The sequence below is a fragment of the Myodes glareolus genome, chromosome 5 (assembly GCF_982192425.1).
Source record: "Myodes glareolus chromosome 5, mMyoGla1.1, whole genome shotgun sequence".
Classification (NCBI taxonomy): Eukaryota; Metazoa; Chordata; class Mammalia; order Rodentia; family Cricetidae; genus Myodes; species Myodes glareolus.
Genome location: NC_142030.1, coordinates 112,774,910 through 112,799,673, shown reverse-complemented (window position 1 = coordinate 112,799,673; position 24,764 = coordinate 112,774,910). Strand labels below are relative to the sequence as shown.

The following is a 24,764-nucleotide window of genomic DNA, read 5'->3' as shown; positions in this document are numbered from 1 at the left end:
TTTTCTGAGGTTTTGTTCTCTCCTGCTTTCTTCACGTGTCGGTTCAATTTGACCTTGATTTATTTTAAGTTACTCAATAGCTTGAAAGCATTAGGGAATTATTTTTTGAAATACACTAGCTGTCTCAATAAAGCAATTTAATCTGATTTTTGTGACCTACATCAGTAATGGTTTATGAGAAATCTGTTTTTATTTAAATCTGCATTTTTGTTTAACTCCTGTTACAGCTACATCTCTGAGGAGCTGTCAGAGCCCACAATAAGGAGATGATTGTGTTGGCAAAAGATGGTGGATTTTAGTAGAAACATTTAATCAAAAACAAAGGGAAACATGTTGTCATTGCCTCTGTGTGCATATTCACATGTACATGCACCACATGCACCCACACACATGTATGCCACCCCTCCCCCAAGAAATAGAAACAACAGTGTGGGCAGGTCCTGAGGAGCAGGATCCAAGGGTCTTGCTTTTCACATTGCTGTGACAAAGTAACGAAAAAACAAGGAGAAAGGGGACGTCTGGTTCACAGTGTGTACATCCACTGCAGCAGATGGAGACAGAGTATGTCTGGTTCACAGTGTGTACATCCACTGCAGCAGGATGGAGAGAGAGGACGTCTGGTTCACATTGTGTACATCCACTGCAGCAGGATGGAGACAGAGTATGTCTGGTTCACATTGTGTACATCCACTGCAGCAGGATGGAGAGAGAGGTCCTCTGGTTCACAGTGTGTACAGTCCACGACTGCGGGATGGAGAAGTGGGCACACTGTGTTCAAACCCAGAAAGCAGAGAGTGATGATCGTGACCTGCTTAGCAGAGGACCCTCTCATGTTTCTGCTATAGATAGTGTCTTGGTGGTGCTACAGATGTGCCATGATATTCTAAGCGCCCATGACATGACAGCTGACCGACACAGCTCCCTCGGGATCTTTGTTGATAAGAGAGCCACATTGTGGTGTGCTGAGAAGTCAGGTGTATTGTTACCCAATTGTTATTTGGTTATTGAAAACACATTTTTGTGTATGGCCAGGCATAAAGTGCCTTCTAAATATATAGAAGGTCTTCTAAAATTCCACCAATGCTCTGAACTAATCTGAAATACTCTGGAAGTGAGTTTGAGGCTTAGTATTGTGTCTTAATTTCAAGAAAACGAATTTGATTTTATGTGGCCTTTATATAGAGATAAAGATAGCTCTAGATAATGAGACACATATATACCACACACAGACTAAATTTAGAATATTGAGGCCAGGGAGATGATTCAGTGAGCAAAAGTGATTGCCACCAAGCCTGACAATCTGAGTTTGATTCCTGGAACCCACATGGTGAAATGGAGAACACACACACACACACAAACACACTACTCATACATGCATGTATATATATATATATATATATACACACACACACAAATACACATGCAAACACACATACAAAAACATATAAATACACATACATGCATATACACATACACAAACACACACAAATACACATGCAAACTGTTTTTTTAAAGACAGAGTTTTCTCTGTGTAACAGTCCTGACTGTCCTGGAACTAGCTCTATAGATTAGGCTGGCCTTAAACTCACAGAGATCTGTCTGCCTCTGCCTCCTGAGTTCTGTGATTAAAGGGGTAAAAAGGTGTGTCAACACTGCTCGGTCCTACACTTGCAAATTTATCACAGATACGTACAGAAGCATATACTTGTGTGTGTGTGTGTGTGTGTGTGTGTGTGTGTGTATGTACATACAAACATACACATGTACAAACATAGAATGATCGTAGACTCACATATAAGTTTTGGTCTCTCAGAATGTTGAGAATTATGCTGCTAAGATCTGAGAATGAGTGAACGTCAGGCATGCACGTGCATACTGCTGTTATCTGACATACGAATGCCAAGTCTGCATCACGTTCCAGATGGGCAGGCTTCATTCATGTGTGAACATGAGTCTGTTTAAAGTGCTCAAATTAAACACACAGAAGAGCAAAGATACTGGCGTCTAGCTTCTCCTTCTTCCTGCTGCAATCACAGCCCTATACATACAGACAAAGGAGTTCTCCAGCCTTTAATTGTCTCTGGTTGGCACAGCTGTCTGGCAAACCCCAGGAAAGCCTTGCAGGTATCTTCCGTCAGCTTCTGAGAGATGGGGGGCAGAAACAACATGCTCAAGGCGTAATCACTGTAGACTGAAAGTATCCATGAGAAGTCTCTCCCTTTATTGCTGTTTGTTTTTTCTAAAAGACTTAATATGGAGTTATCTGTTTCTTGCCTATCTAATAATCCCCTTGATGAACTCTTAATATTACCTAAGGAGAGCAATAGTACAGAGGTCATTTTCCAGTAGTTGCCTAAAATAATCTCACATAGAAATTAAGGTTTCAGTTAGCAGACAGCTTGAAGACCCAGTGCACTTCCCTTGCAAAGCTCTGGTCGCTCTGTTTTCCACCACACTGACCCTGTGGGCAGTATGCACACAGCTGACCTCTCATCCTTGATATGGAATGGTTCCTTTCCTGGAAAACACATTTCCTCAGAGAGACTCAGATCACCCGTATTCTATTTCTACAGAGCACTTTCCCATGAAACCCTGTAGCTGCGCTGCAGCAGCCCCCGCCTGGTGGGGTGAGCAGCAGCTTCTGCCTGGCACCATTGCCCACACCCCCTGCCTGGTGTCATTGCCTCTCCAGGTCTTAGAAGAGTATCTTCTATTTAAGATCGTCTGGATGGATTCATTCCTACTCTTATGGCTTAGTGTGAGAGAGTAGCATTTGTCCTGCATAAGATATGAATGTGAACTGAACAACGACTTTGTATCCAGAAACATGGTGCTAGCCATCGACAAGCACACAAAGGACCTGGCAAGAGGCCTCGCGTGGGTAACCACACTTGCTGCCTAGCCTGCTGATTTGAGTCTGAGCCTCGGGACCCACATGGTAGGAGAAAACTCCCCCAAGTTATCCTCTGACTGCCTCATTCATGCTGTGCCACCCACATACCCATGCACAAAGACATTCACACAGAAACAATATAAAATAAATGTACACTCAGGGTGCGCATGCAGGCAGGGCTACATGGGGGTGTGCCATAGACACACAGATATTTGCAGTCAGGATATTGCCGTTCCCCTAAGCTGGCACTTATGGGCTAAGTTCCAGTTCACGAATGCAAAGGTGGGAGGCAGGGAAGTGGCTACAAGAGACGGGGATGAGGGCAGGTGAACGGGTGAAGCTGATGAGACACAGGGAAACTCGCAGGGTGGTGGAAATACCTCGGAGGTGCAGTGGTCACCAGGGTGAGGCTTTTGTCAGAACCCATCAACCACACACTTTAGATATGTGTGTCTTATTGTTAATTAACTTTGTCTCAAACTTGCCTTTTAATGTACATCTAAGAAAACAAGTTCTTTGAACTTCTGGTTAGGTTGGAAAGGACTAGTTAATGACGAATGGCCTTGCTTTGCACCAGTCTTCACCATCTACCTTTTGGCGTTTGCACATTTTTTTCTTCTCTTCTTACTTTGCCTAAATGGAAAATCAACCCCTCACTGAGTTAGTAAAGCTGGAAGGAAGCAAAAGCGGGTCATGGTCATGAGCGAACAGGCAGCAGACTCCTCGAGTACTTAATGTCAGTGCCAATGCCTTTCAGGACTCTGCAATTCTAGCTGGACTCTTAACTCGAGCTTTGAATCATGAGTGCTGAGGGGAGGCAGGGAGACTGAAGCAATGTTCCCTGTCCCCCATTCAAAGGAAAGGGTGCTCAGGATGGGTGCAGACCAGCTCGCTTGGAGAGGCCCGAAAATGACCAGCTTCAGAGTTGACATTGAATGTTTTCTGAGTTAGTTTAAAGAAGTTTAAAACTCTCTCTCTCTCTCTCTCTCTCTCTCTCTCTCTCTCTCTCTCTCTCTGTGTGTGTGTGTGTGTGTGTGTGTATGTGTTTGTGTGTAGTAAAAGGGCCTTCACAAGCAACTAGGGCTGGTTTGTTTTAACTCAGAGCTTCCCCCGCTTGCTTCTCACTGTATTCCCAGTAAGCCTCCTTTTGTCATGAATCATACATCCAAAAATTTTTGGTGTCTTTGACCATTTACACAAGATCCTTATGCATTAGTCAGGGATTTCCAGAAGATGAGACCAATACAAGATGACCGCAGAAAGGAGAGGGAACGGGATGATGGCTGAGATGCTGTGGTACTCCACCACTGTACTACTGTGCGGAGTTGAGACTCACGAGGCTGCATCTCCATCCTCTCAGCTGCCTATGGCTGCCACAGTCATGGAAAGGAATACAGGATTTGTGTTCCTATCATTAGCGATTTATCATTATGTCTCTGTGAAGCACCACTATATAAAGAATTTCCTTTGATATGCAATTATCATGAATCCGTATCCCTGTCCACGTTGTTCAAGAGTCTAGACTGTTCTCACTTAATGTATTTCTTAGTGTTGGGCTATTAGATATGAGGGAAACTGTAGGTGTCAACATGCCTGGATCCAGAAACACCTAGACCTGTGGTAAAGTGGAATGTTGGGTAACCAGATGTGGTAACTCATTGCTTACACCAATGTCCAGCCTTCAGAAAGCTAAAGCAGGCTGATGGCTGTGAGTTCAAGCCCAGCTGAGGCTGCAAAGTGAGACCCTGTCTCCTCACTGCTACCCCAGAGCAGTATGGGTATCAGAGGAGGAGGAGAGCGGTGGGCTGATTAGGTGGGCAAGATTGTTTCCTAGTACAGCCGAGAATCCAGTCATCTGATAGCCAAGAAGAGCAGACATAGATGGTGCGTGGTTCTTGTTCATTTCCCTGCTCCCTTAGATCTAAAGCACACTTGTCCACTGGCACAGAAATGCCATGGAAAGGCCCAGGTGAGCTTTCTAGCCTTCTGACCCTGGGTCTGACTCCAGCAGCCCCAGTCCCAGGCTTTCCACCACTTTCCTCAGCTTTCTGACCTTACGACTTGGGCTCCGTGACAATTATGCACCCCCAGGATCTTCAGCCTAGAGGCGGCCTGTCAGCGGACTTCTCAGCAGTGTAATCGTGTGATCCAGGTCTCCCTTCTCTACATATTGGTGTCTGTCCCTAAGCAATATGTCAGACCAATGTGTCACACCAGTGACAGCCATTGTGAATGTTCTTTGCTCTAATCTCAAGATTTCCTGCATGTGGAACCATTTTGATGTGTTGTACCTGTAAGGCAATAATGGTGTATCCCCGAGCCTTCTTACTTTCTAAACGGAATGCAAAACTGCTATGGAAATAGTTTGCATCCTGCAATTGCCCCAGAGATCACCTGATTAGCTGACTTGGGACAGGTGTCTCCAGATAGAATGGGGGCTCGGCTGGCAGGGATTGCTGACACTCAGGACTCAGTTCCTCAGGGCCCTTGTTTTATTAGAGCTATTGGTAAGGGGAAAATTTTTCCTATCCTGTCTTAAGAGCAATGTTAGGGGGCCTGTGAATTAAACTGGCAAAAAGAAGATTACAAGAGAAAAATATTTGTTTAGACATCCAACTTGTGCTAAGCAATGAGTGAGTAACTGGAAGGGTTGGCTGGGGTGAGAAATTATGTACCTGGTTTAACAGGGGAAACAGCACTGGGGAACAATGGGGAAAAAATTAAGGGATCTTGGTTAGGGAGGACAATGGGGTTTCTAAAATTGTGGATGGGAGATGAGGGTAACAGTGGTGACTGGGTCCTGAGACGCAGCCGAAGGAATTGGTAAGTTATTTACCCTTTGCCTCTGTCCTGGGGCAGGAACTGCCCTAAAATGGGAATTCATGGCAGGATTTCTCAGTTTCATTTCTACTTTTAGTCAGATGAGAGATGCTCCAAGAAGGCTTCATTTTGATGTTGAACCCCAGGCACACTTGGCTTGAAAGAACCTTGTACTTGACTGGAGGTTCTCTGCCGGTCACTGAAGAACTTACCCCTACTCCTTGACCGTGACTGCCTTCCCGTCCTGGCATTACTGAGTGTACTGACACTACATTCCAGATACTGGCACCTACGGAGAATCAGAACTTAGTAACAAGGACGACACGGCAAAGCCATTATGTCTCTGATGTATTGAGACAACACTGAAAGACTGAGTTAGGCTTGCATTTCTTTGCCCCTGGAATTCAAGGTTGGGTAAAAACAATTAGGAGTGTCAGGGACTGATGGTCCACTTGCTGTAACGTGAGTGTACAGAAACGGGGTAAGACAATAGAGAGCTCAAGGCCGCCCTGCACGACAGAGTGAAACCCCTGTCAATATCGATATACCAAAGTCGTGATGGGGGATATTCACATAATCACAGTAGAGCTGACGGAAGATGCACAGCTCAGTGGTAGCCTAGCATGCAAAAGGCCCGCCCTGGATTTGAACCCCAGCACCACAAAGAATTTATATTTATATGGTAATTTGGGGGTTTTAAAAAGTCCTGGGTAGCCTGCACAGGAAAAGTAGGGACTATCAAAGTCCGTAACTAGAGAGGTCTTTGGTTTCTGGGAGCTTGAGCTTGCCTTTGGGGCTGAGCCCCACCAACCTATGCATGATTCCTGTCTGTCAAGTCATTGCACCCCAGTCTTCAGCAGTGAGTCAGCCTTGGCCTTGGGGTGTTTTCAATCCTTAAAGTTTTGCATCTGCGTGGTTTGTGGTCCCAGAGCCTGCCTTGCTTCCCAGGATAATGCTTAACGAGATACAGAAAACCCCAGTGCCCTCCCCTCCAACTTGCCTGGCTCTGCACAGTGGCCCCTTAAGGTCCAGTCTTCTTCCTGTTCCTGTTTCGGCAGTCCTGGCCAGCCCCTTGTATGGTCATTCACACGTACATGACAGATGAGAAAAGTCTCTTCAGTTCTCTGCCTGCTGGGCCTCTGTCCTGTGCTTCGTGAGCATGGCTCTTCTCTTCAGGATTCACATACAGGCTGCAAGCAGGCAGGACATTTGCCGGCCATAGTGTCCCCAGTGCCTTGAAGGATGCTTGGCATGGTTCTCAGCGGACATCTGTTTCCTTGTGTGGACTGACTTGTTACAGGGGTGTGCAAATCCTTGGTAAGGCTGAGCTTCCTTCTTCTCATCTCACTGACTTTACCCGTTTGTCAGACTCATCGGTTACTTGATCGAGTTGATTGTTTTTCATTTGTTCTGGGGCCAGCATCTTTATCACCCTTCCCTCGGGGACTCCCGGGCTCCCCTGGCAGTCCTTTATAGCTATTCTCCACCATCAGCAACGTCTCCTTGCCTGTTACTGGGATGTAGAACAAATAAAGACAGTGTAGAGTGATGGGTAAATAGAGACCCAACAGGGTGGTGGGTGAATGCCACATGTAACCTTGGCCCCCTGCAGGAGCCCCATGGTTATGCAGCCTCTTCTTTTCAAGGATGGTTTGAATTACCTGGGCCACAAGTTGGGGTCACAGGAATGTCTTCCTTGATCCAGGCGCTGGTCAAATATTAAAAGTTTGTCATACTTTCTGGATGCATTCTTGGCCGCGGCCACAGTATCTGACAATAGCAACTTAAGGGTGGAAGGTTTGTTTTGGCTCCAGATTCGTGAGATCTCAGGCCTTGCTTACAGGATGGACGTGGTGGAGTTTATAGTGGTGTCCCTTCTGTAACAGCTTCTCAAAACAGACCAGAGAGCAGACAGAAGCTTGGAAAAGCCTGCCCCCAGTGACCTTCTGAGAACCAAGCCTGCCCCCTAAAGGCTCACAGTCCAGCAAGCTAGTGCCACCAGCTAGGGAACAACACTGTAATTGTGAGCGCCTGGGGCACCCCATAACAACTTCTAATGTAGGCCATCATAAATAGCTTAGATGCCACTTCTCATTTTACACAAATATGCATTCTTTGAAGCTCACCAACATAATCTTCTTGAATTATTGCTGAGTAGAAAAGACATGGAAGGAACAAGCAGTGTGGAAGGCTGCCATGCTGTTGGAATCCCAGCCGTATGCCGTACGGTGCTTTTACTAAAAGGTAGGGTACCATCTAGTCCAGAGGCGATTTTCCTAAGGTAGCATGGCATTTTTAAGAGTAGAATTATCTTTTAAGAGTAGAAAACCCTTATCTTCTGTTCAAATGGTATTAATTGTTGGGTACATAGTCAAAATCAATGACCATCATGACTTGTACGATGCTGATTTGGCTCTAGAGGCTAGGTATGTAGTTTATAGTATACTTTGTAGTATGCCGTAGCAAACTGTGCTAGATCCAATGCGTTTTTCTTTTGCTAACTTGACTTTTACAGAATGCAAATCAGGTTGAGTCAAATCACCTCTGGCAGCCATGGCTGCTAGATAGGTTAGGTTTCTCAGTGAGAGGCTCTTCATGTACTATTTCAGGGCCCCCAGGCACAGCACATTCTTGGTTCCATGCCATATACAGGGATACAGGTAACTAGCCTGTGGCCAGGCCAGGAGGCGGAGCTTGGCTTGAGAAGGTCACTGGGGGCAGTAAGCCTCACGGCTGCCCTGTCATTTTCTCTTCCTGTTCAACCACTGGGATTGTGCCACACCCTCCCTGCTCTGTTACCAGCTCACCACCAGTGCTCCTCCCCATTTTTCATCATCTCTAGACTCTGGGATTCATCATGTATAGAAACTCAGAATGCTCCAAGGGAGAAATGGTACAAAGATTGGAGCTTATGCCAGTGGAATCCTCGATTGAACTTTGTCAATATCCAGGATTCACTGCCTCGCTCTGTTAAAGCATTGGCTGTGGTTGGACCAAGTAGACTGTTGATACATGAAGGGTCTCTTGTCCTGGAAGGATTTCTCCCTGCTGCAAGAAGACTAGAAGTCAAGGACATTACTGGGCCATTTCCATTCTGTACACTAATTGGGGCATTGGCTATGATACAGTATAAGTTAGCAGCCTGGCCAGATAAAATGCAATGATAATTATTTTACCCAATCTCATTTCAAATATCTCCCTCAAGCATCATGTAGCGAGGCGACCTCAGAGAGATAATAAGCTTTTTCAGTAGGAAAAAAGAAAAGCAATACAGTGTGGAGTTTAATCTTTGAGATTTCTTTCACTGCTACCATTAAATTTAGGTCCTTGTGTAGAATGCCAATTGTGCTAAGTATAGATTAGGTGGATGTCACTAGTATCACGCTGTGGTTCCACAGAGGCCTCCTGATTTGCCCTGTGGCCGAGGAATAGTTGGGAATGTCTAACTGTGAATGGAGTAAGCCAACCTGGGTTGTTCATCACATCCTACTTACGTGCAGATTCATGTGCCTGGACCTGTACAAAGCTATGAGAACTGTGAAAGTTCCCTGTTGCAAACCTTTGCTATTTCACCTCTCACTAAATTTAATCAAATATATTACCACACCTGTATTTTATAAAGATGTACAGATCACATAGTCCCCAAAAAAGAAATCTTATTTTATAAAACTGCCAATAATATAAAATGGTTCCAGATCCCTGATACCAAAGTTTCCTAAAGCTATAGTAATTAATATGCAATGAAGATATTAGTCAATCTGCGTGGTATAGAAAAGATACTGTGTGTGTAATCAGGCACTGTTTTATGAGGTCAGGCGTGAAAGGAAGTCTATCTTGTAAGCTGTAATGTTCTGGAAACGTCTTGCCTGGCCACTGCTCCTTATTGTGTGGTCTGTTTTCCTCTTTGGTCTCTACTTTATGTTCTTTGAAGAAATAAATTGCAGTGACATTTTTAAAAATTGGTCCAATATATTTTAGCCTATACTTGTTCTTGTGCACTCTACCAAAGTACTTGTTCCTTTTAAAATTTAATGAGTATTTTATTTGAGTATCCAATCTTGCTCTCAAGGAAGGCAGTGCCAAACACAGATTCCCAAGGCCATGGCCAGTGTGCGTATTTGTAAAGCACACTTGACAAGACCTTTGAACTTCTCCTCCAGCCTGAGTGGGCAGAGCTCCTGCAACCTGTCTTGGAAGCTGGTTTGCTTCTCTGTTGGTGGCACAGGAGGGAGAGTGTGTCACCCTCAGCGACAGGCCACCGCCTCACGGGTTCTCCTCTTTCCACCCAACTCATCACCGTCATCACTAATTATAGTCCAGAAAACCAGCTGCACTGCCATACAGGTTGGCTGAGTGTAGAACAAAGCAGGGTATAAATTAGACATGCCACTGTCAAAAAGGCTTTCAGGGTTGTAGCGTTAAAAATAAGAACTGTGTTCCCACCCTGCCTCAGTGGAACTTATTTGGATGGAGTTGGAAATTGAGTAGTATAATCTAATTTTAAGGGAACTTAACACAAATTAAATGAGCATTTCTCTGAGCATAAATTCATAAATCAAATTGCAAGTTGACTTTATTGAAAAATGATGGTGCTGCAGGCCTTGGAGCAGAACCAGAAAGAATGCTTGAATTTTCTATAGCTCACTGTTCAAAATGGCAGTCCTCTGATAACCAGGAAGTGCCTCTGGGCATTTTCCCTGGGCAAATTCCCTGCTGTTATGCTCTGAGCAGAGAGGTGGACTCACTTGACCTTCAGCCAGAATGCCACCATCTCTGCTTGACTGATGAGGTCACAGGATAAGAAAAGTTAAGTGACTTCTCTGGTGTCATAGTCAGAGGTGGTAAGAGACAGAGAGGATTTTATCTGAGAGAGCGAGAGAGACCGAGTCTACCTTGCTTTGCCCACATCAGACTGTTCCTCTGCTATTACTTAGTACATGATCTAAAGAACATGGAGAGCAGGTAACTGACAACTTTGATATTGGTGCCAGCTACATTTACAGCAAGGGTATTTTCTTGGGTATAGTTGTGAAGGAAAGATTTCTCATAAAGCTTCAGGATTCTATCATTTTAATACTTTTCTGTGATTTTTTTTTCTGCTACCATAGCTCGAAGTATTCAAGCCTTCCCTGTGCACACTCACATCAGTGAGTCAGGCTTCGGTTTGATCTCTGTCAGCGAAGTTAACACTTAAAGTAGCTAGGGCTGTGATTCGTCAGCACACCTTGGGGACTTTTGGTTCTGCTTTCTTTAAGAAAAATACATAAATTGTCCTGCGTACAGCATTAGCAGAAGTGTCGCTGGATCCACATCTAGCTGCTCACAAGCTCAGTAAACAAAGATCTGGGAAGGAAAGCAGTCAGTTTTATTCAGGGTCAGGCATCTTGAGAAGATGCTGTGTAATCAAAGGGTGCTGGAAGGGTTTTTTACAGAGAGGGGGAAAAAAGAGCAAGCCAAGTCACAAGAAGGCTAGAAGACCCCAAGGTCTTTCTTCTTAAGGGCACATGTCTCGCTCTTTTGTTTGAGCTTCCATCATCCTGACTGCCTAGGGCTTCTTCCTGCAGATTCCTTAAGCAAACATCACTTTTGCAAAGTCCACCTCACAGTGATTGACGTACTTTGTATCAGTCACTGAGGAGATTAGACAGTGAGGACAGTGTCCTGCTCTGCTGTAACTTGAAGCTCACCGTGTTATGGGTTTTACAGATTTATAGAAAGGTTTTTCAACAGTGGACATCGTAATCATTTAGGTGTGGCTTCTCTTTAGGAGGTGAGCCATAGGAAGGGTAAGTAACCTTGCCTAGGGCAAAGGGGAGACTACACCACCTCTTCAGGCTCTCTTCATTTCTCCATTCGGGGTCTTCCATGGCAGCAATGCACCTCCTTTCCTCTTTCTAATTTCTACATAATAACTTTCCTGAGCCCACGGTTCACATTCCTGTGATTATCATTCTGTCTGTCAGCCCGGCATTCACTTTCCCTGGACGGTTTACATACCTTGCTAGAACCTGCAGTGGAGTAAGTCCTAAACAAACATGCTGCATGTCATCTCCACTTCTCTTGGTGACACCATGTCCTTCACAAGGCTTTGTTTTGACATCTTCACTCTTGTGACCTCTTCATTGCAGTAATTACCCGGCTCTACTCTAGTGAGTGAGGTCTCCTACAAAGAAGCCCTGTCTGTAAAAACTGATTGACCAATTAGGACTGTATTGGTATGGACAGGGAGGGACACTGCCAGTCCTCCAGAAGCTAATTGCCTTATCTTAGGTTAGCTTTAGCCCTAAAATTAATTCCTCCCCCCCTCTGTCAAACTAACATCCTATAACTATCTAATGATAGTCCGTCTAATGTGACAGTTGTCCAGGCCACGGTTCCTCTCTGTCTAAAGTGATGATTGTCCAGGCCATGGTTCCACTCTGTCTAAAGTGAGAGTTGTCCAGGCCATGGCTCCTAGGTGTCTAACATGGCTGTTGTCCAGACCATGACTCCTCTCTGTCGAATGTGACAGTTGTCTAGGCCACAGCTCCTATCTGTTTTTTTTTTTTTGTGGCAGTCTGCTCATGGGTCCTTCCAACCTGACCCAGATGGATCAGTCTTTCTCTCAAACATTTTGGTGTTTTTCCATTGCCTACTATAAAACCAAATGCCTGGTCCTTGTCCATAGCCCTCAGTCTGTAACTGGTGCTGTCCTCCTTCCCTGTGGATCTGCTGTTCTGTCCTATGGAAGAGGACTCAGAGCACAGGCTTTCTGAGAAGGACTTACTTATTTCATCTTTGCCATACTGGGAATAATATGGAGCTTCACTATGTTACTGTGCTATTTCCTCATTTCCTTCATTTATCTATTGATGATGCTAGGCATGCTGGGAAGCATCCTAGTGCTGAGCTACTGTTTCTTTCTTTTAAAGGTGTCTTTGTCAAAGACCAAACATAAAAGAAGAGCAAACACTGTAGAATTCTCTGAGAAGACACCTGCAAGTCTCTGTAGTATTAGACCCAACCCTCTAACTGACGTGGGAGGTGGAAGAATAGCTAGACCATGGCTCCAGTGTTTCCTTGGCTCATACTGCTTTCTTAACAGGAAGCAGCCTGTCCAGCCTTCTGCTCTGCATGCCATAGTCTTCTCTATAGTTCAGATTTTCCACTGACATCCCAAACTCCTCCAGTCTTACTGACACTTTGAAACAAAGCATAAGTAGTCAGAATTCTGAGCTCTAATTTGGGGCTCTCTGTAGGCAGACCCTAATTCTTAGCTACAAAGACTAATCAAAAAAGTCAGACATAGTGAAATGCACTTGTAGTCCCAACAATGGAGCAATGTGAGGTGAAGGGCAGGCCCCTAGTAGCTTGCCGACAGGAGGGCTTGCTGGCCAGTTATGTCTACATTTTTGGTGAAGTTCTGGGCCAATAAGAGATGCTGTCTCAAAACAAAAGCGGACAGCGACTATTGACACTTGAAGTTGTCCTGTGACTTCTAGCTGTATGTGAGCATACATGAATACATGTACACACATATATGTTTATATGCCACATAATCGACACTTATCTACCACATATATGACAGACCATTCAGATTAGTGATTGGAGATACGGCTGACTCTGAAATGGCCTTTCTGAAGGATGTATTATTAATTTCAGTTTTAATAAAATATTAAAATAGGTGCTTTTAACACACAAAAATGTTTCTCTTTTAAGCATTTAACTTTATCAGTGATTAATTTAATTTGTATTACACATCTGTGGTGCCCTCCTCCCATCTCTTTTGAGGCAAGGTCTCTTGTGTTTCTGCTACTGTGCTTGCTGACCAATGAGCAGGGCACTTGCATCCCTGCTTCTCGCCTCACTACAGATTGGGAAGCTGGCATTACAGATGTGACTGCCAGTTCCGACTTCTGAGATTTCTCACGGGTGTGGGAATCTGAAGTGAAGCTGCCAAGCGGGCAAGCACTTTGCTCTCTGAGTCAGCTCTTTGGTACAAAATATACTTGGTGTCCAAACTGTGCTGCTTCTTCAAGCATTTAACATTTTTATTTTAACCATGTATACATCAAAAAAGGTGATTGTTTTTAATTTCACAAAGGAAATTAAATTAGAAATATAAAAGCTCATGGCAAACAGTTTTTTTTTTCTTCAGAATCATGACTCATAAAAGAAGCAGAAAGCATGTGGGTGGGCACTTTAGACCGGAAACAGACCTGGGGAGCCTTTGTTGCAAACCTGAGATGCTGAGGCATCCCTCAAACCTATTTCAAATTCAATAAGTATCTATGTCTCCCCTTGATACCAGGGCACTCTACGCATGCTTCCCCTCAAATATATAGTCTTCTGTTAGTTCTTCACTAACGTCTGTGATAAATGAGTCGAGTATTTGCTTTTAGGAGCTGGGCAGCATAACTCCCCGGTAGAGGACATTCCTAGCACATGTGAAGTCCTGGGTTCATTCCCTGCACTGCCAAAAATCTCACAAAATATAAGCTTTCAATCAGGCGAGGCTGAACAATCATGGAATTGAAAGAACCGACTGGTGATTTCTCTGTGGAGTTGGCCCTTGACGGCAGTCCTTTCTGTCCGTTGCTGCTTTGCTTTTGTTGCAGCTGGCTTATCCTCTTGTTCTTTGGTCTCTTTTAAAGCTAATTGATAAGAATGATCTCACTAAAGGTGTTTGGAGGAAGAGATAAAGAGATGGGTTTGCGTGCTCCCGCCTGTGGGGCTGTTTCAATCACCTCTGAGAAAGGAGCACATTTGTCTGGCTGCCTGAAGCTGTCACAATGAAGCACTTTCTTTTGTGACTCCACATAAGCCAGTAAAAGGGAAATGATGCTGGGAGATAATTTACTAGCCATGCAAGCCTGAGGACCAGAGTTTGGGTTCCCTAGCATCCAGGCGAATGCCTGGTAGGTGTGGTGGCTTCCACAGGGGAAAGAGACAGGGAGCCCTTGGGTAAACAAGCTGGTTGGGCTGGCTGATGGGTGAGCTGTGTATTCAGTTGAAAGAGCCTGCCTCAACGAATAGTTTGGAGAGAAGCTAAGGGAAATTCCTGACATTGCTTTGGGTTTTCATATATATATCACAGATAATAACAAAAACACAGAAATCAGCAGTAAATATTATATATTTATTATATATTATATTAATATATATTAACATATATATATATATCACAGATAATAACAAAAACATAGAAATCAGCAGTAAATATTGAGGTAATAGGATATGTTAATTCCCCTGATTTGGCCACTACACAATGTGAACATGTTTTGGAACATCACGTTGTGTCCCACACATTTGTGGGAGTATTATGTGACAATGTAAATAACAAAATGTAAAGATATAATTAAGAAAGGAATGGTCATAAAACAAGTAGGTTATGCTTACACAGAGCACCTGGTCTATAAAGTTGTCACTATCTGACTGTGAATTCTTAAAGGGAGACAGATAAAAGCAAGCGACTGATTTCTCACCAGGTGGTGCAGGACGCCTACAGTCCCAGTGGTGAGACAGACATTTTTTTAAGTTTGACCCAGAGTCAAGACTTTTGAATAATAGTATATTTTAACTAATCCACATTTCAACTTCTTCTAACGGATTAATTAGTTTCATTTGCATTATTTTTCTCCCTCAGAAATTAGCACATGCCCGAATGCTAGATGCCCGTGAGCTTGCTGCTCTCCTTGAGAAGATTGGCGCAGAAGACTTTTGAGAAACAGCTCTTTGACCTTCTTGTTGGCCCTGCCCTTTGGCTCTTGGTCCACCATGGAGACGCTCTCCCAGGATTCCCTGCTGGAATGTCAGATCTGTTTTAATTATTACAGCCCGCGACGAAGGCCCAAGTTGTTGGATTGCAAGCACACCTGCTGCTCGGTGTGCCTCCAGCAGATGAGGACCAGCCAGAAGGATGTAAGGTGCCCCTGGTGCCGTGGCATCACCAAGTTGCCCCCAGGCTTCTCTGTATCACAGCTGCCCGATGACCCCGAGGTCCTGGCCGTCATTGCCATACCGCATACTTCTGAGCACACCCCAGTCTTCATCAAACTTCCAAGCAATGGGTGCTACATGCTGCCCCTGCCCATCTCTAAGGAGCGCACGCTCCTGCCAGGAGACATGGGCTGCCGTCTGCTGCCAGGGAGCCAGCAGAAGTCCCTCACCGTGGTGACCATCCCTGCAGAACAGCAGCCCCTGCAGGGTGGGGCTCCCCAAGAGGCCGTGGAGGAGGAGCCTGACAGGCGGGGTGTGGTGAAGAGTTCCACGTGGTCTGGCGTGTGCACTGTCATCTTGGTGGCCTGTGTCTTGGTCTTCCTCCTGGGCATTGTGCTACACAATATGTCTTGCATCTCCAAGCGCTTCACTGTGATATCCTGTGGTTGAAGCCTGTCACAGGGATGCCTCTTGTGGGTACCAACTTAAGGGGTGAGCAGGTGTTGGTGATGGGATCCCTGTGATGAGATGGGGGTGACACTGACCATTTGGTGCAAGCGCTGGTCTCTGATTGGCCACTTGATTCACCTGCAGACAAGAGCAGAGGGTGAGGTCTCAGCAAGATCCCAGGAGAACTGTTTGGAGACGGTGACAGCTGTGGAGATGGGTGCATGCTTCCTCATAATTGTGTATTCGATGGGCTGTGATTTATGATTTTCCAAAATTATTTCCCCAAGTTAGGCTATTCTACTTAGACATGAAACTGTACCTGTGGGTGTGATGAGCTCTCTCAATACGATAGATGGTAGGCTAAAACAGATGCTGTGTGTGCAAATAGAATTAAACCTCAAATTCATATTAAAAGGAAAGAAGACCAGTGAAGACACAGAGCTGGCGTGCAAGTGTGTGTGTGTGCCTGCATCCTGGTCTTTGTAACATTTTGATAAATTTTGAATGGGACCCAAATCAAATATCCAAAACAGACGTTTTGGTTGCTTGAAGAAAGTATTTGAACACGTGTCTCCAGCATGTTGGGTATTGTCATGTTCCTTCACTTCTCTTCCTTCGTGACGGAGCTTGCTCTGTGTTTGTGGAGCTGGAAGCCCAGTGGGTGGGTGACGGAGACTGGGAAAGAAGGGAAAATGCCTAATTCCCCAGGAAACCTTTCTGCAAATTTTTCTCAAGCCATCTCACAAAATAAGAATTTAAAATGTAAATATTGTGAATCTGTGTGTGTATTTTGTGTGAACAAATTGATTTACCTCAGATGTTTGAGTTTTTCCTGAAGAATCCTCGGGGGAAGACTGTGGGCAAGTATAAGCCTCGTTTTTGAAACACTGGCCTCCTCGTCAGTGCCTGAATCTTCTCCTTCAAGAGTCTGCCACACATCGCCTGCAACACCCACCGGCTGCTGTGCTGTGTGAGCTCCTGTCGGGAAGACATGGGAGGGGATTATCAGGAGAACTCGTCATGTCCCCCAGTTTGGAGATTTTTGTGTGAAATCCTCAAGTGTTGCTAATTAATGACACACCTAGATGGGCATTTTTATAGACTGTCCTTGGTGATCATTTTTTAAGATGTTCCTGTAAGAGTTAACCTGTTTAGAATTGACAATTTCATCTTGTTGGAATCAGTAAGAAATTGTTTTGTGTTTCAAAACGTCTCTATTGACAGAAGTGGCACGAGGAAGAGAAGCTCGTGTTCCCTGTGTAAGCGGACCGGTTTCTTGTGAGTGTGCAACTGTCGTGAAATGTGAAGTCGTGGGGAAAGACTAGTTAGACTGAAAGGGTCGGTCCCTGTCTCTGGCTGTGTGTGTATAAAGAAAGAGCTCTGGGCTCCACAGTCTTCTTTGAATGCCTTTTCTAGAACTAAGAAGCTATTGGTATTGTCAAAGAATCCTTGCTGTTATTTGGAATCCCTGAAATGGTGGGAAGGATGGGAAAAGCAATGGAAAGGTAAGCAGTGACCGGAGGCCTGTAAAAAGGAAAATGAGGAACCGTCCTGTAAGATTGAGGCGGCATATTTGCATACTAGCCTTCATCTTCAAGCGGTACAACAAATGTGTACGAAAGTGATGGCGTTGCTGTGGGGGAAACCCAAAAGAATAATAGCTCTTTGTACTCTAAGTACAGAGCTAGCAATTGGCATGAATGTTCAACATTAAATTATGAACTCTGGTTTTTTTAAATCCTTCAAATTTGTAAGACCTTTAAAAAATGCATTTGAGGGCTCAAACTAGAAATTAGGTTAAAATCCCATTTTATTGTGTAAGCTATTGGGCATTATACAACAAATAATCTAGGATTTATTTGGTATTAATAATTTAGGTATCATATTATCTGAATACCGTCCTCTATTATGTAACATAATATACTGTTGGGGTAGTGGCAGTTGCTCAAACTCCCAGGCTGCTGTAATGCATGCCTGACCTAATTTTGATCTCTTTTGGAGGGGAAAACACACATAGACAGAAATGTTACATTAAGGACATTATGTTTCCAAAGAACTTTAACCCTTGCAATTTTAAGACAAACCCTATTTAACTTAATTTGTGAGCGATATCTGCATACCTTTCTATCCAGTAGAAAATGACTGATCTCTAGTGCAGCGTGTGATAGGGTTCTAGTTGTTTAGGAGGCTGTTTATAGAATACTGTGTGTGCGTATGGTGTTCTGTGTTTCCATAGCAAAGTGGTATAGTAAAAAGTCCATAGCACTTTTACGTAAAAACGCTTGAGCTTCAACGAAACAAAATCAGTTGCTCCTTGGCAGATTTTTGACCTCCAACCTGACAGTAACAGCCAAGTCAGGGCTTGTGTGTGTGTGCTTCCAAGAAACATTATGGAAAACTGTTGAAATGGATTCTGCCTAGAGTTTGCATATGTGCTTGTTAGGAGGTGTGTGTGTGTGTGTGTGTGTGTGTGTGTGTGTGTGTGTGTGTCAGAGAAGAGAGAGATAGAGAGAGAGAGAGAGAGAGAGAGAGAGAGAGAGAGAGAGAAGCCTGACAATTTCTATATACTTGAGGTCTCAACTTCTTCTGGAATTTACCCGCATCATTAAAAACCTATTTACCCCATGCGACACAGGCAACCAGGACTTAGAGTCACATGTCAGTGGCAAGAACAGAAGTTACAGCTGAAAGGAGCCTCCAGTGACTTCATTTTGTAGATGAGCTCATGGCAGAGCGGGGTGGGAGTGGAGATGAGCGTGCAGGTTGTAATTCTGCAGCTAGAGGATGAGACCTGTGCACTGCTGTGCCCTGCTATCCTTCCCTAGATATGTCAGGTTCTCCGCCAGGCAATGATTCTTTACAGGGTCTATGAATACCCTTTGCTTTGTCAATTAGTGCTTTAAGGGTTGTCTAGAGATTAATTTCTCTTTAGGTAGCTTCCTCTCTGGGAAGAAAAGGAGGGTTGATTTGGGGATGAATATGAATATTGAAAGAAAACTTCTGAACTGTGTGATTTGAATATTTAGAAATGTAAAACATTGGCCAAGACCCAATCCCCACATGTCAAGGACAATGAGTGTTGTGTAAATAGTAACTTATAAGAAGCATGAATTTCCTCTTTATTAATGATCTTGACATAAGCAAGAGAATGCTTACTCCGTTACGTAGAGCCAAGTATGCCACCTCATATGCTGTCTTTAGAAAATCTTTGTATAATGACATGGGACATAAATTGTAGCGACAACAGCAAATTGTCTCTGAGTTTCAATATAAGGTATCTTCTTTAGACATATAATTAGAGTTCACCCCTTGCATGACTCACAGAGTGGGCCTCTTGGAGTGGCAGCTGTGTGTTGCTACAGCTCCTGGAATTTTCTAGGTCAGTGCTGTTGGATAGAGGAAATTGCTCTGTAATCTGTGCAGTCCCATGGCTGTTGGGCAACTGAGTAGCAATGACTGAAGAAGTGGCATTGAAATGGTATTTAATTTCAAGTAACTTAAAAGTAAACATCCCTGTATGGTTGTGGCTACCACATTGACCATGATGCCATCCAAAGGTTTACAAAGTAGCAGCAAAACCAGGAGAGAGTGTGCAGTTTCCAAAGGAAATTCCTTTGCAGGTTTAGAGACGCTTATGAGCTCTGGGGGCTGAGCGAGATAATAAAATCTCACCCATTGTCCTTTGGAGTTATTTTACTTAGGACCAGGGAACGAGCAGTGAAGCTTAAATCAGGCTTTATGAAGCCCCTTTTCTGAGACCATTAGCTGCATGTGAATCTACTGCCCAAAGTTCATAGCTAGATAGTAGTTGTAAAATTTTCCATTTGCAAGTCGTGCATGACCTGTGCTATGAAACTGTGTTTCGGGTCTTGTGGTCAAAAAGAGTCAATGTTACAGAAAATCAAATAAATAAGAGTCTGGTGAAATCCCCGTTCTCATCTGATCTCTTTCCCGACTTCATCACTGTATCAGTGAGGTGGGAAATCCAAGAGCAAGCATGCTTTGTAGCATTCAGGGTGTTTGTGATTGTCCTTGAAGTCAGCCAGTTTGTCATTGTACTTGGTGTGGCCATATGTGGGTGTAATTTTCTGGATGCCAGGCTAAAACGGAGGCACTATTTTTAGACTGAGATGTGACATTGTTTCAGTGTCTCTCTTTTTAAATTTAGTTGTCATTAGAAGGTTTGAAACTTTGCACAAAGGCACTTTTACATTTTTCATAGTTAAAAAGGAAAACAAACATGGCCCAGTGGAATTTAGAAACTGGAAGTTACTACAGCTGCTCTGTAGAATTGCTTTTAAGTGAGTAAGGAGAACAGAAAACTAAGCTTGAGATACATGCTTCTGTATAAAGATCGGACTGTTTTCTGATAGGTTAGCCTTTATTCATGGTTAGATTTGACTTAAAGTGTTCCCATGCCTTCATCTGAAAATCTGTGTTGTGTTGTGTTGAGATTGCCTAGCCTGCCTCTTCATTGCTCTCCCAGTGTACGAAACTAAGTGTGTTTGCTTCCATGAAGCAGAGTTGGGCTGGGTTTCTAGTGCTGCAGCATTTAGTAGGGAAGATGATCCCTTGGGGCTCATCTTTTTGTATCTAATGTTGGCCAAGTGGTATTTTCTTAAGTCTGTTGGAAATTAGGAGGGCAGAGGGTATTCATACGCTATGGGTTACACCCACACAACTACAGCGCTCTGTCAGAGAAAAATGATGCTGTGGATCAGGCAGCATTTTAAAACTACACCAGGTATCCAGCCCACAACCTGAACCTTCATGAAGAAGTTGCTTCTTGATATCTCCACCACACTCAGTGAAACCTGCAAGGTGATCCTTACCAGTCAGAAGTCACAGGCAACAATGAGACACATGGGACACTTTACTCAACGTGTTTATTTGAAGGAGATAGTTGCTAGATCTTTTTCAACCTGAAACTCTTGAAAAAAAAGTGGAAATTCAAGCCATTTTTTTCTGACACAATTGACTTACTACACCCTACCCCCCCCCACACACACATACATGCACACACACACACACACACACACTTTAGCTGTAATTGAAGGTTAAAAACAAAGTAGAGAAGATTATCGATACTATTTTTCATTCATGGATCACAAAGTACTGAATTTATATGTTAATTTTTAAGCAGATGCTATGATCTCCATATACTGTGTCAAACCAACTGTCTTGGGGAGTGTCTTAAGACCGCTCCATATGTACAGAGGTGGGTAATCCTACAACAGCATTGGAAAGCCAATTATGACTGAGGCGCTGAGCAGATGAGGCATTTAATCTTTTAATTCTGACTTGTAAAAAGCTTGTCTTTTTCCTTTTTTGGTCCCTGTTAAGTGTCAAGATTGTAAAAACCACTATCCCCGAACTCCTCCAGTGTGACTCAGTTTCTCTGCACGCTTCCTTGCTTGCTGTGCATGGTCTTTTGATTTTTTTTCCATACTTACTGCCTAGGGTGTCCCCATGTGTGGCTCTCACCCTGTAGTGGTGCTTGAAAAATGCTGATTTGATTATCTGGATATTAATGTAAGAAAGTTTTGGACTTTTAAATATTCATGTTCTGTTTTCAGGGACAATCCGTTATTAGGACATCAGTGAGGCCTCCTGAGAGCCACAACAGCAGGGCTTTCCCTTTGTTCTTTACAGTCACAGCCTGCGTCTTTCCCGGATCACTGGGGAGGGCTGCAGCCCACAGGACAGCCTCCTATAATCTTCCTGGCCAGCTATTCACTGTGTTATTCTAACAGGAGCTTTCTAATGGGACTGGTCGGTCTTTAATTAGATTTTTGCTTTTTGATAATCTAGTAGGAAATGGTTAGATATGTCGGTGGCAAAGAAATGTGGAGTAGAAAGAAAAAAGAAACAGATGTGACAAATATGTCCTTCAGGGGACAAATTGGTATCTATGCACTGTGAGAGCAGGCGGGGGCTGTTGTCATATGACTGTCTAGGTGGGCTCAAACACAATCCATTGCCAAGGAGCCCCGCCCGAGGACAAGGCAGCGCAATGCTCCTAACAGGCAGATGTGCCTGGAAAAGGAGATACTGTTTTTAAAAGAGAGAGAAATTTGTAATGAGGTTATGGCTTCAGAAGTAGACTTGGCACTGTATGTCAGTCATGGTAGAAGCCAGCAGAAAACTGTTATTTGGGTTGATGTCATCAAGCCCGGCCATTACATCGTGGAGCACCAAATTCAGCTCAGGATGCTGAGGTGAAGACAAAAGGAAAGTGCCTGACTGAGGGGTTCCCAAGGAGTGCTCTTCCTTCGTCATCCTCTCCGATACTCTTGAGTTATCAGGGATGTAGAAAATTCCAGAGCCTGCTGTGAGCAGGCAGAGCTGGTCATTCTGGCGAGCCCTGTACCCTCTTTGCTGTGGAAACTCCTAGTTCAACGAGGCTACTGCGACTTGAGTGCTACTGTGGAGACAGAAGTTGAAGAACGTGATGCTTATATTCTGGCTGCTGCCGTTCATTATATCCATGAGTTTCACCATTGTTTGTGTGTCCTCGCTTGATGGTTAGAGCTGAGAAAATTGCTTTCAGCTTGGCAGGTTGGCCTCCAACTCCCAACAGAAGATATATGTATAACCACCATCTTGTTTCCATTCTGTAAGCTCCACACATGGGCCTCCTAGTCTCGGATAATTGCAGTCAAATGGTGAGGTCAGTGTTGGTCTGTGGATGTAAGTTTCAGTTCCTGACATGTTTCCTTTATAATCATGGAGACTATTTATTCGGGGAGCTTTTCTTTTAAAGGGCCAAATTGCCCTACAGATAAATGAGCTGCAGGGCAGTGTAGAAATTCTTGTCCAAATGTTGCCAAATACTGACTTCATAAGGGGATATCAAGCTGCTGTTTATTAATCTGAATGTCTTAAAAGCATTCCTGCTTGCTCTCTCTGTGATAGATGGTGTCTCAGCCAGTCTCGAGTTTTTCCAATGAACTGATTTTAATATATGGTATTTTTGTATGCCAAACTGGTGTCTTGTCCTTTGTATATGTGGTAATGTTCATTTTACGACTACTGTTAAAACACATTTGCTATGATTAAAATTCAACGTGATTTCAAGTAGATTCGTGCATTGGACTTTTTCCCCCCTCCCTATCCCACAGAAGGAAAAAAAATGACTGTGACTTTTATCATCCTGGAAAATTTTAATAGATGGGTATTGAAGCAAGACAGCCCCAACGTGGAGGGTTGTACCGGGAGGTGACTTTCACGTGACTTCGGGGAAGCTGAAGAACAGGTTTGTAACCAGGAGCTGGAGGCAGACTCAACTGCTTGAGTCCTCAGGGCTCCTGGTGACTTCACCCTGTCCTCACTACTGAGAAAGGACAGCACATGCTGAGGTTCGGGGCAGGCAGCCACCTTGCCGAGGCCCCTGCTTCGCCTGTTGGCTCTGGTGTGGAACGGTGACTTCAGACGAGTGCTCTTGTTGATGCTGGCAGAGTTCGCACAGCACTCCTGGGTGGAAAGCATCCTGGCTTCCCGTCTCTGATCACATTAGGGAAAGTCAACTTATTTTAGCACACGGCCTCTTCCTAATTAGGGGGTTATCTGATCTGCACGGACGCCAGTATGAGCATGCTTCATGTCTGTCAGGTTTTGAATTCCTCCTCATCGTTTCCTAAGTGAGATGTGATGATAACTTGATGCCACTGTTTTGTTCCCAGCACAAAGCTCTGCTTTAGGAAGTCTGGGTTTTTGACGGTGTGAAATTTACTTTTCTTCTTTTATAAACCCCTAGTGTGACTTTCCCTGGTCTCCAGTATGGGAGTTGGACAGACATCCCCTTTCTAGTACCACCTGTTTAGACTTGAACTTTGCCGTCAGCCAGAGAACTCAACAGCAAGAGGGTAGAAGGTCAGGCAAATGAATTCCTCGACTTGGCTCCCCATGTGTGTGCTGGGTAAAGATCCTATCTTTGTGGAGTGATAGAGACAGGGTGGAGCAGAGGGGTTGGTTGGAAGCCCTCTAGGTGCCTCTTTCCTGATGACTTTGTTGGCTGGTTTAGATTTTCTGTGTTGACTGGCAGAGTCTGTTTCTATTAATTCTAGGTAGAGAGGGCAACAACAGACCAAAGAAGCAATTCCACACAAGCCTGGCTTAGTGAGTAGGTTTGCTTGTGGAAGTATGGGAAGCTACACCACAGAAATGGAGGCTCCTTCTACTACTTTATCCTCAGGGAGGAGAGAAGCCTCACGAGCCTTTCCCGCCATGTTAACGGGCTCAATCACAGCCACTGTGACTTCAAAAGTGCAAATGACATATGGCGGGGAGGAGGAGGCGTCTGTCAGCTCCAGGGTCCTTGCCATCCTAGTTTGTCCCTGTAAAGGAAGAACGTGTGAGCACTCAAGGCCTGGAGGAGTGAATATCAGCAGGCCCACAGTCACACATGTCGCCCTCACACACACGCACATGTACACACACAGAGTTATACACCACCTCTCTCCCTGCCCTCTCTCACACACAAACACACACAGAGAGACACACACGGTCATGCACTCAACTTACTCTCTCATTCACACACACACAGAGAGAGAGAGAAAGAGAGAGAAAGAGAGAGAGAGGAGAGCACACATCAGAACCTAGGGCAGTTGCGTTAGTTTTGCATGCTCCTTTTGGGTTTGTGTTCAGTGTTGGTCTGGGGAGAACGCCCTCTTCGGTGTGTACA

At 44.3% G+C, this 24,764-nt stretch overlaps 1 protein-coding gene across 8 annotated transcripts in view; it reads left to right on the top strand.

Moving 5' to 3' along the window:
- The window catches only part of Rnf152 (ring finger protein 152), a 76,366-nt gene extending 53,205 nt beyond the window's left edge, over positions 1 to 23,161 (top strand). For all 8 annotated transcript variants that reach the window (XM_085688433.2, XM_048443849.3, XM_085688431.2 and 5 more), the window contains one exon: positions 15,339 to 23,161. In XM_085688433.2, the coding sequence (XP_085544559.1) occupies positions 15,470 to 16,081 (612 nt within the window). In that variant the 5' untranslated portion in view covers positions 15,339 to 15,469 and the 3' untranslated portion in view covers positions 16,082 to 23,161. The remainder of the gene's footprint in view (positions 1 to 15,338) is intronic.
- The last annotated feature ends 1,603 nt before the right edge of the window (positions 23,162 to 24,764 follow it).